The sequence below is a fragment of the Acanthopagrus latus genome, chromosome 15, assembly GCF_904848185.1.
Source record: "Acanthopagrus latus isolate v.2019 chromosome 15, fAcaLat1.1, whole genome shotgun sequence".
Classification (NCBI taxonomy): Eukaryota; Metazoa; Chordata; class Actinopteri; order Spariformes; family Sparidae; genus Acanthopagrus; species Acanthopagrus latus.
This window is the reverse complement of record NC_051053.1, coordinates 7,453,631-7,464,596: the sequence shown is the minus strand read 5'-3', so window position 1 is coordinate 7,464,596 and position 10,966 is coordinate 7,453,631. Positions and strand designations below refer to the sequence as shown.

The window sequence follows — 10,966 nt, the reverse complement described above, 5'->3', positions numbered from 1 at the left end:
TGTGCTGCCTGGCGGTGATTTCTTTCACAGTTATTAAAAGTGTTTTTAAAAATATGGTATTATATTTCAGTGAGACTTTTTTGCACAGTCACATTGTGAATCAGCTTACAAACACATGGGGGGTCAGCACAACAGAGGCCTAATGGCATGTTTATTAGGTAATTGGCTGTTGCAGGACACAACATTGGTTGACGTTCTTTAATTAAGCTAATTACACTTCCACTGCTGTCAGGACATTAATAATCTATCCATGACAAATTAATACAAAAGGCTAAGATTTGTAATAATGTGTCTGGAACAAGTTACAGCTCAGAGATAAATCTTTTAGCCACTTTTTTGCACTTTGAAACGTCCTGTTAAAACTCCCCTAATGCACCTCATGCAGCTTTGGACAGAATTCACACCAACTTTCTACAAAAACGTTTTCACTTTGTCGTTAGTTTTTTTTTCTTGAGGAAAAATAAGGGAATTCAGTCGACTGAACATTCTATAACACGAAAGTGAGGCTGTCTGAAACATTACTTACATTTAACCACAGGGCTGATGCACAGTCTGAGAATGTCCTGCTCCCCCTCCTCTGATGCACAGCTCACACACAAAAGAGCTCGATTAGGAGGTCAGTCTGTCACTACATGACTCACTTCTCTGCAATCCATCGGGGGAAATGAATCACACGAGGCTAATGGTATATTAAGTCATCTTGCGAAACAACAACCTACAGCTTTTCTCCTGCCATGTCTTTAAGGAAGCTGAGCTGGACTGAACTGAAGGCACACTGACACATCGACGCCAACCGCAGGCTTCGGCTTCTGATAGATAGGAGAGCAAAATATATTTTTTCATACTTCTCAGACACAAAAACAGCCTTTAAAGATTTGGATTTAAATCATCTTTAAATGTAATTCATGAAGATTTTTATGCAGTTAATACACAACAAGTCTACAGCGCCCTCAAGTGACCAGATGTGACATAACTCTTCCCAGACCAGTCTTCACATTTATACAATGTTAAATATATTGATTCATGTTTATCAAAAGGGAGAGTTTTATCTCAGCTGAGTTGACAGAATTTTTTTTTTCTCCATTTGTTCTGTCAGTATATCAAGACCGAGACGCCTCATCCAACACACACATGCTTAGTCAGAACCTTCTGGCGCTCGCAAAGATGGAACAGTTTAAAAACAAACTGGTAACACCTTCGATGACACACACACATCCAAGGTGTGTGTCTACATTTTAGTATGTTTATGAACACACCACCACACACACTCTCACACACATATTTAAAGTCCATTGAGTAATGTTAGTCTGGTCTTCAGGCTTTCCCCTTTCTCTTCTGCATTTTCCTCCCAGACAGCGCCCCCTTCTGGGCTCCTCTCACCATGCCCTTGAACTGGCCCTGCAGTTTGGCACGCTTCCTGTGAACGCATAAAAACACGTTGGCCTCGGATACTCGAATGAATCAGCTCCCTGTCAGTAGCTTAATTAATCTCTATGATGACCAAACGCTGCCCGTACCTGCGGTTGAGCTGGTCCTTCTTCAGAGGGATGTAGGCGTAGGGATCGAGCTTCCCTTGTTTCTTCACATCTCCTTTTCCTTTCTATGAGATGGAAGAATAAGATGCTCAGATTTACAGTTTCTAACCAGCAACTCCCACAGTGTTTCTGCTTGCAGGCAGACTCACCTTTGACTTGTACTCTGCCCCCATGTCGTCCCTTCCTCCAAGCGGTCTGTGGATACCTGAGCCTCCAGCTGAGGACAGAGAGAAATGTGCTTCTTAGCCTAAATTCATCCGGGTCGGTGTGCTTGCATTTTCTGCCATGTTACAACTTCACAACCAGGCCAAATGTTAACTAAAAAGAGCTGCTGTGATCCTGAGCTGTTTCCTTAAGCCTGACAGAGCTTCTATGTTTAGATGAAAATTATTTTCCAACTATTTTGATAAAGAATTAAACATTTCAATCTTTTTTTCAAGCAAAAATGTCGAGAAATTAAGTGGTTCCAGCTTCTTAAAAGAAAGAATTTGCAGCTTTCTCTGTCATCTAAGACAGTAAATGAAGAATCTTTGGGTTCTGGACTGCTGACATTTTACAGACTAAAGGATTAATTGATGTATAATGAAGATGCTTAGCAGATTAGCTGATAATGAAAACACACACTGATTTACTAACAACTCACTGAGGTTGTTTCCTACCTTTATATTTTAGCTGTGGTTCAATGTCCATGTCCTCGTCAAAGTTGTCATCACGGAACTTCCTCTTCTGTGTCTTTTTCTAAAGATGTTAACCAAATAAAGCCAAGAAACAAAGATGATTAATTTAAAAAAAACAAAACAAAAAACAGCAATATGTTTTAAAAATAAATCAGGCTCTATAATGACAGGAAGTTACATCATTACTGTGTCACATGCAGATGTACTCACACTCTTGACTCCAGCCTCTTCTAGGATATCTTTCATCTCTCCCCCATCTGAAGGGGAAGTTAATATTATTGTCGCAGCCTTTTCAGAAGAAGTTGTGTACAGGACAGCTGACTAACTCCAGGATTTCCTCTTACCCTTGTCTTTCACGTCCTCCTCGCCATCCTCTCTGATGATCAGCCGCCCGTCTGATGTCACCTTGAAGCCGTGCTCCACCTTGGCACTCTTTTTCATTGCCGGGTTGGTGGCTGAGAAACAACAAAAGCCATGATAAATGCTTCCACAGAATACATTGACATTGTTTAATCTTTGCTCACAGTAGCCATGTGTTACCTAGCACTCTCTGGGAAACCTTGGAATCCAGGAAGTTGAGCGGGTCATCTTCCTCTCCTTCTTTGAGCCAGGCCCGTCCTTTCTGCGGTTTGCCTGCCTTCTTCTGAGCCTTGCCGCCCTTTCCTTCATCCTCGGACAAATCACTGTCGGACTCCGCGAGGATGTCCTCAATACTAGAGAGGAGGGGCGGAAATGTTTAAGTAAGAAGTGAGGTAAAGTCATGAATGACGGGGCAGGGCTCTGTGTTTGGGAACAGTGGTCTACCTCTGGCTCTTCGCTTTAGGCGCCTCTTGGTCGCTCTCTGAATCTTCGTGCTGCTCTGGGGCCTGTTTCCGCCTCTTGGTGCGAGCCTCGGCCTTGCGGATGTTGGCGAGCACTTTGTGGTGTTCTGCAGGCAGCATGCTCTTCACCAGCTCAAAACTGAAAATACAGAAGATGATCAGGCACAAATGCTCCAACAGCACATGACACTGTAAAACGGCACAGTGAGCGGAGGAGGTAGAAAGAAAGGAAACAGAAGAGTGGTACAATAATGTGGACCGTGTCTACCGCTGAGCTAGTTAGCTGACTGGGGTCCAGTCTATGCTTATAGCATTTTAAATGTATATTCAAATGAAGACTTACCCAAACTTCCTGATGAACTTAGTGAAGATGTTCTTCAGTTTGGTTCTGAAGTGCCTCCTCACGTCGTCTTTGATGCTCCCAACGCCCTCCATCTGAACACAAGCCACAGAGTCAGATCTGTATTCAATGAGGACACAGTTATATCTTCATTGTGGACCAGATCACCTATAATGTGAATGCCTACCATGACGGTGACATGTGACGCTAGCGTCTTGGCGTCCATGATGAAGAGGATGACCTTGATGAAGCCCAAAGAGGCTTTGACGATCTCTCTGGTACGAGACGACAGCAGCAGACAAATGTTGTGCAGCAGCTGCTCTCTGGTGGTCACGTCGATGGCGTCTGGGACAGAACAGACACCGGACTGAGTCCACTGATCAAATACAAAGACAGGAAATTGTTAAAAGTCTCGAGCCTACCTTTATACTCGAACACCAGTCGAGTCAGCGCCAACACCGTGCAGGTGATCATGGTGACGGAGCCTGTGAGTCCTGCGTACACCAGAATCATATACTGCTCCAAGGCATCTGCAGAGACAGATACTCAGTTAGGATGTTCAACCTTCAAACCTCCACACACACACATCAAGAAGGAAGACAACTGTGTTACCTTTTGTGTTCCCACAGAATCGGATGAAGGCGTTTCCTATTTCCACCAGCAGACTGTAGGCATTCTTACGAGCTCCGACCGACACCTCCTTGGTACAAATAATGACCTGAAACACAGAACAACCTCATGAAGACGATAGACATCGGTACTCTGTATTTGCCTGTTTGCAAGCGTTTATCCGTGTTTGTACCTCTGGCAGCAGAGCGGTGATAAAGTCCTTGTGTTCTTCGCCGAGCCGTTTCACAATGTGGATCAGACACTTCAGTCTCGGCTGAGGGAGAGAGCAATAAAAACAGAAGATCAGATCAGACAGGACGGTAAATTAAAGTATATAGTCCCATCTAGTTCCCCGCTTTATTTTATTTCTCTCTAGGCTGCAGTCTCACCCTCTTTGCTGGCGAAGATGCGTTTTTCAGAGTCTCGAGCAGGACTACTTTGAGTGTTTCCAGATTGGCCACGACAAACGCCCTGCACTCGTCCCTCTCTCCTCCGCACATCTCCTCCAGCACACGATACGCCTTCTTCTGCATGCCTGGATCCTTGGTCTAAAAACATAAGAAATAACGTTAACACGAAATGTTTAGATTTAGAAATATATAATACATTAAAGCTTACCATGTGTACCCTTACCTCCAAGTATGGCTTGATCAGCTCAAAGGTTTTCGTCATGGTGGCCTCGTCCACAGAGGGAGCCATGGCGACCACGAGGTCCATCATCGACAGCCTGAGAGGTAGAAGAGGACAGAAGAGTGATGACACCCGTATCCTCTCTCACAGAGAGAACTCTGGAGTTATAAATCCATGTTCATGTCCTACCGTGTAAACTCATTGCTGTCTGTGCTGCTCAGTCTGTCTGTGGCTTTCTGCAGGAATGTGCACACCATCTGAGGATGATGGTTTGGTTAGTGTTAGATTGGTTAGTGAGACATCAGAAGACATATGGGCACTGACAGTGTAGTCTAATAATAATGAGCAGTCCTGCATCAAGGAAGTCTCCGTTCACACAGGTTTTTAATGGGTAAAATTCAAGCACCTTCAAGGCACTTAAATCACAAATTCACATTCATTATCACACCTAAGTTGTTACTATAAATGCAATTGCGAAAAACAAAGTTTACAGAATTCCTTTCTACCCTCTGCAATCCACGTATATTGTCACTTTGTTTATTTTACCAGCTGTTTGAACAAACTTGAACTAAATGTTTTGATCATGATTATTTACTTCTTGCTCATTTCAATGCCAGGAGACAGCCAACAAGTTTGAAGACAGGATCATCTCATTTCAAATATTAAAAGATTTTCAGTTTACATGAGTTACTGCATAGATGAAACAACAGTTGAAAACTTTTAACAGTTTGCACGAACCCTGAGCACTAGAGGCATGATGACTCACCTCTGTTGGGGTGACAGTTAGGTAGACCTTGATGGTGTCCAGTATAGCCATCCTGTAGGTGCCAGACTCTCCAGCTGCAGGCTGCAGGCTGTACACGTTGAAGAAGATGGGCAGGAAGTTCTTGGCGAAGCGACCCATTTCTGCCTTTTCTTCCTCTGCAGACATAGAAGTGGACCCGAAATGGTTTTTGGAATTACTTGATTTAAATGTAAGAATACCGAATCACCTTCCTCTGTGAACATGTGCGTCCTCTTACCAGTAGAGCAGCTCTTGTTGATGATGGTGCGCAGAGCCTGGCATACGATGAGTCTCAGGTCGGCACGTTCGTTGATAGCCATGCCGAGGACGCGAGCGATGCCTTTGAAGGATGCCAGCAGGTCCACGGGACATGTGCAGAAGCCGGGGAGCATGGTCCAGATCTGAAGGAAAATCAAGATATTCTAAACATCTCATTCACTTGAGCTCTTTACTCTGATTTTTGAAGTTCCGTCATCGAGCTACCTGTAGCTGTAGAGTCTGGTAAACTTTGGCCTCAAGTTTCTGTCCTGCTTGCTCCAACTCCTCAGCTAAAACACAAGAACAGAGTCATTAATACACACAAAAAGATGTTATTCAACCTTTTTAAACAGAGTGTCACACACTTACCTCTCTGCTTGAGCGTAGAGGCCAGAGGAAGGAAATATGTTGTGAAGAAACCGAGGTGTGTGTTCTTCACATGATCCCGTATGACCGGGATCAGCCAGCTGCGTGGGAACTCCAAGTCATCCCTGGAGAAGATAAGAACACCACCCGGTCAGTTTAACCACTAGAATGACAAGGCGACCTCTCTAAAGTGTTTGAGTGTTCGCTTACTCGTAGCCGGTGATGTTCAGAGGCACGGCGCCCAGCACAACCTCAGGCCCCATGCTCTCTACAGCTCCACCTACAGCCAGGTCCAACTCGCCACTGAAGGGGAAGTGAGGGGTGGTGCGCAGGTCTGCCAGAGACTGCAGGGACTGTCCAGGACACGAGACAACACATTCAGGCACACTGCTCTCTTTCTTAACTCACGTGGTGATCTACAAAGATTTCCAACTATACCTTGGTCATGATGGGGTGAGCTCGTTTCCCCGCGACGCGATAGAAACATCCCAGGACCTGCAGCACGAATGGCCAGGAGGCATGGAAGCGATAGGACAGTCCTTCTTCTACGATGCTGGAACGCACACAGAGAGACGGCCACAACGATCAAGATGAGTCGCCACGGAGAGAGCAGGATGAGACTGAGGCTGGCTCTGAAAATATTGAAGGATACTTACCGAAACATTTTGCAGACATAGGAGGGGTTCCCTGCCGAGGCTGTGGCAGTGATCATGCCCATTTCCTCCATGTGAGGGGCGACACATTCAGTCAACAAAGTCTGAAACAGACAACATAAATAGTCAATAAGGACCATGAATACACTGTAAAATGAGAATCCACTGACTCTCAAGAGGATTTACTAATTTTCTAGACTTTCCTTTCTGACACATAATTGAAAGATTAAGTTACAATCCAGAAATACCCTGAGCAAATAAAACAAAAGCCTCTGGATCACCTTGACTCAGGCTGATAATATCATCTTTACCTTTAGTGTGTTGGCAGCTGCAGAAACCACTTGTGTGTGAGGCGACAACAGGCAGGACATGGCGGCAGAGAAGAGGCGAGGGAGGTGACCCAAGCTCAGAGAACTCTGCAAGCTGAAGACACACCGACTGCTCACTAATCTGCCAAGCAGTTTACACGAATACAGGAATAAATGTGCGATGCTGCTGTGAGGAAAACACAGTTTATTTACCCTGACAAATGAACGTGTGCTTTCTCCATGACGGCGAGCCAGGCCAGGAGAGGCTGCAGGTCGTTCTCACTGGGCAGGTAGTCATACAGAGCCTGAGAGGATGAGAATTAACTATAAGCTTTCACACCCAATTTTGCATTATGACTCTGGCCAATTTCTTTTTTGTGCATTCTCTCACCGTGATGATCTGTGCGTTGAGTTCTGGTGAGAGGGTCGAAGCATTTGGCTTCCCGCTGAACAGCCGATGAAAAGCCTGCATGGCACTCGCAGTCACCAGCTACAGCCGGAAACACAGCAGTATTAAAAACTACACTTAGGTGCAGCCAGATGCCTTTGTTTATCTACATGGATACTACTATGAATGTTTCTGTGCTCTCACCACGTGGCTGAGTGTCATCACTCGCAGCAGAGTCTCGCAACACGACTTGACAGATCCCAGAGGAAACGTCCCCATCAGCTCCTTTAGGAGGCCCAGCACGTGCAGCGTGGTGGTGTCCTCTTTGCTGCCTGAGGGAAGAAACGAGTGACATGAACTTCAACTTGCTGGACATTCACAGAATTACCTGCTGTGTATTGTGTTTTCTAACCTAAAGTCTGTATCAGGGTTTCACTGCCACAGAGGGGGAAAAACAACATCATGGTGCATTCAAGTGTACCTTACAAAGAAATCTCTATCTGTTGATTGTTTCAAAGAGTAACGTTTCTATTTTTAATTTGTTAATATACACATGCCTAAATTTAACACTACCTTCTAATCATTCACTACATGTTAAAAAATTACAGTATTCAATTATTCTGTACATGGGCAGATTTTAACCACTAGGTTAGAGAGTTCCTGCTACAGTTTGCAGCACGAATACTCTGAACTGCGTTCATATTAAGCACATTACTAAATAAATCGGAAATTGTTACCAAACCTTGTGAATCAGAATAGAATTGATTTGGGAAATTAGTGGTGATACCCAGCTCTGGACAGAGTCAGACACACAGAAAGAACAACAAATAGTGACATATCTGTATACATGTTGCCTTACCTCCTGCTTGCTCCATTTCTTTCATGCAGAACTTGGCTGTGGTCACTGCAGCTGGGTGATGGGTTGGTGCATTATCTGTGAACAGGAAGTCACTTCCTCTGAGGATGGAGCACACACCTTGCTGAGCTGCCTTACGGACCTGAGAGCAAAACATAGAGGTAAAATATAAATATAACAAAGGCACAAATTTGAAACATCTCAGTTAACGATGACATTAACATGTAATAATTCTGAGGCGGTCACTCTGAGCTGGCGGGACGGACCTTGGGCCTGCTGTGCACTGTGAAGCTGAGAAGGCCGTGGTACGCCTGAAGAGTGGTCGGGTAAGTCCAGACAGACACATCCTGCTTCCTCAACAAAGTGGCCAGACATGACAGGATCTGCAGATGCAAAAATGAAATCAATCTTTGCTGCAGTTTAAAAATGAACATTGAACAAACAAACGGGCTCCGAGAAAAATCTACTCTACCCATCTGAGAGCTGATGCAGTGTCGGACGTGGCCTGTTTGGACATGACGTCCATAAGAGCTTTGGTGGTGTCCGAGAACTTGGACATGAGCACGGGAGTAGGAACCCTACGGAGCATAACACACCGGTCAGATTTCAGTTTACATCTAAGTAGCCTTGATATGCACAGGGGAAAAAAATCAAATAAGTCCCACCGTTTCATGACGAGGTTGAGGAGGTACGCCACTGCAGCCTGCGACTCTGCTGAATCCACAACCTCCAGGGTGGTCATCTACCAACAGCACAGATATGCTTTATTTTTCTCAAATACAAAAGTTATTTGGTTATGTTTTAGGCATCGTACTATGGAAAAGGAAGAACTCACCAAAGCAGCAAAGTATTCTGTTTCAGTCTCCTTCCCTCCTTGACCACGGATCACCTCAGTAACAGCTGCCAACACTGCACAGATCTGTGAGGCACATCAGGCAATTTGAATTAAGCAATATATATTAGTAGTGTTGGCATCCCTCAGTAAATCCAAGAAGTGTCAACAACTTTTCAACTTTTTCTCCTAATGCAAAAGAGCGATTTTCACGACTACTTCAGTCTTACTACCAACTATCTATTTATGGTGTATTGCGAATACATAATCTACCATCGGTGGAAAGCCTACCTCTTTGTGAGCAGCTGAGTTGGACTCCCAGTACCGCTGCACCTTCCTGAAGGTCAGGTTGGAGCAGTCCGACAGCCCGCTGAGAAAGGTACCAGAGGTCCTGTCTGAAAACGCCTCACCTGCATCCTCTTCCATACAGGCATCTTTACGACTGGCTGCGATCTCCAGCGGACCTGCCTGCAGCTCATTGTGCAGCTTAAGGGCATCAACTGTGAGATCACTCTTTTCTATAGGGGGAAAGAAAAAAAAAACGATAAAAAGAGACAAATTGAAGCCATCCTGCAACTGGCATGGACAAGGCAACTACAGTGCTGCCTTTTCATATCTAGAAAAAGATACTCGCTTTATTGTTTTGGCTCTCTGCTCCAGCGCACTGAATCGACAAGAAATAAACACATGACTTAGTGCGTGTTCGAAGACATCCTGCACATTCCAAGACACTGATGTAAATGTGATCACAAACGTTATATTCTCACAGCAGTCATCATCTGCAAACGGTGCTGCGACCAAATATCAGTGATGACGACAAAACTGTTAAAGGACTTTCTGTGTATGAGGCTATGTGTGGATGTAAACAGGCTATAATCACACCCACTTTAGAGGATCAATATGTAGGATTTTTAAATGAGTGTTCAAAAACAATAAAAAGAATGTGAACAAGTAGCAGTTTAAATAAGGTAGAATGTTTATGTGTTACATTGAAAAGCTACATGCTTAAATTAACATGTGCTATGGGTGTACACGCTAACCCTCCCCGAGTTACGAAACTGGACCACTAGCTGCACGGCTAACTGAGCTAACAAGCTAAAGCTGCTGCAGTTAGCGGATGCTCTGGTGATATGCTACCTCCTATGTGTTCACCTGTTTCATATTGCACCTTTATGTTCAGGGCCTCCATACATTTGTTAATCATAATAATGTAAGCCAATACTGTCTCTGGTATAGTTATAAACTCTTCGTAGCATTATTGCCAACAGTGTCAGGGTGTCACATGCTGTAATGGACAGTTGTCTTAACTCTATGACAGAACATTTAGCACACACAGCCACAAACACACAGTAGCTGCTACCATGTCAAACAGAAGACTTATCTGACTGAGGAGTTAGTTCAGGGGCCCGGAAGAAAAAGACAGAAGGATACGAAGTCCGACTCTCAGCTAATAACTTTAACATGATAGCTGACAAGCATTTAATGGCTCAACACATGAAGTCATCCTGAGCAGTTGCAAGTTAAATGGCTGACGCTAGCTACTGCTAGCACTAGCCACATACCCACGTGTGGTGGGAAGCTTACCGGAGGGTCTGCTGAAGTAGCGGCTTTTAGCGGCCTGCCGAAACCGACTCGTCTGCGGGTTCGAGTCGCTGCTGTGACCTTTCTTCCACCGCTTGAGTTTGGACCCGGTCCCGGAGCGAAGTTTCCCCGATTTGACCATTTTCGGGGTTGACGGTGTTCAAGTTACCCCGACTTTCTGTGGCGCAACAGCTGCAGATGACTCTGTCGCTCAACAGATGACGTCACTGGTGCGTTCACGTGTCTGGGCAGGCCTTCGTGTGGTTTCACCAGTAGATGGCGCTGTTCAACACCTAACAGCATCCTAGACAGCTGAGCAGCGGTGGGA

The 10,966-nt window shown here is 44.9% G+C and overlaps 1 protein-coding gene across 1 annotated transcript; it reads right to left on the bottom strand.

Moving 5' to 3' along the window:
• Window positions 1-216: 216 nt before the first annotated feature.
• Window positions 217-10,780, bottom strand: rrp12 (ribosomal RNA processing 12 homolog). Its single transcript, XM_037123413.1, has 34 exons — window positions 10,642-10,780; window positions 9,349-9,575; window positions 9,061-9,144; window positions 8,891-8,967; window positions 8,698-8,803; window positions 8,492-8,608; window positions 8,229-8,367; window positions 7,574-7,701; window positions 7,373-7,471; window positions 7,195-7,286; window positions 6,985-7,096; window positions 6,677-6,777; window positions 6,459-6,573; window positions 6,231-6,373; window positions 6,024-6,145; window positions 5,880-5,944; window positions 5,635-5,797; window positions 5,379-5,533; window positions 4,802-4,869; window positions 4,616-4,709; window positions 4,372-4,530; window positions 4,176-4,256; window positions 3,986-4,091; window positions 3,796-3,903; window positions 3,561-3,718; window positions 3,377-3,468; window positions 3,017-3,172; window positions 2,753-2,925; window positions 2,557-2,667; window positions 2,423-2,469; window positions 2,195-2,273; window positions 1,685-1,752; window positions 1,518-1,600; window positions 217-1,417 (listed from the first exon to the last, which is right to left on the bottom strand). The coding sequence occupies exons 1-34, from the start codon at window positions 10,778-10,780 to the stop codon at window positions 1,315-1,317; spliced, it is 3,870 nt and encodes a 1,289-aa protein (XP_036979308.1). The 3' UTR covers window positions 217-1,314.
• Window positions 10,781-10,966: the final 186 nt, after the last annotated feature.

Bases quoted from the DNA above. Each gene is read 5' to 3' on its own strand.
- rrp12 (XM_037123413.1), bottom strand. From the start codon at position 10,780: ATGGTCAAATCGGGGAAACTTCGCTCCGGGACCGGGTCCAAACTCAAG. The intron at 6,146-6,230 runs GTAAGCGAACAC...TATCTTCTCCAG, and splicing joins CTGAACATCACCGGCTACGA to GGATGACTTGGAGTTCCCAC. The intron at 4,257-4,371 runs GTGAGACTGCAG...TCTCTCCCTCAG, and splicing joins CATCTTCGCCAGCAAAGAGG to CCGAGACTGAAGTGTCTGAT.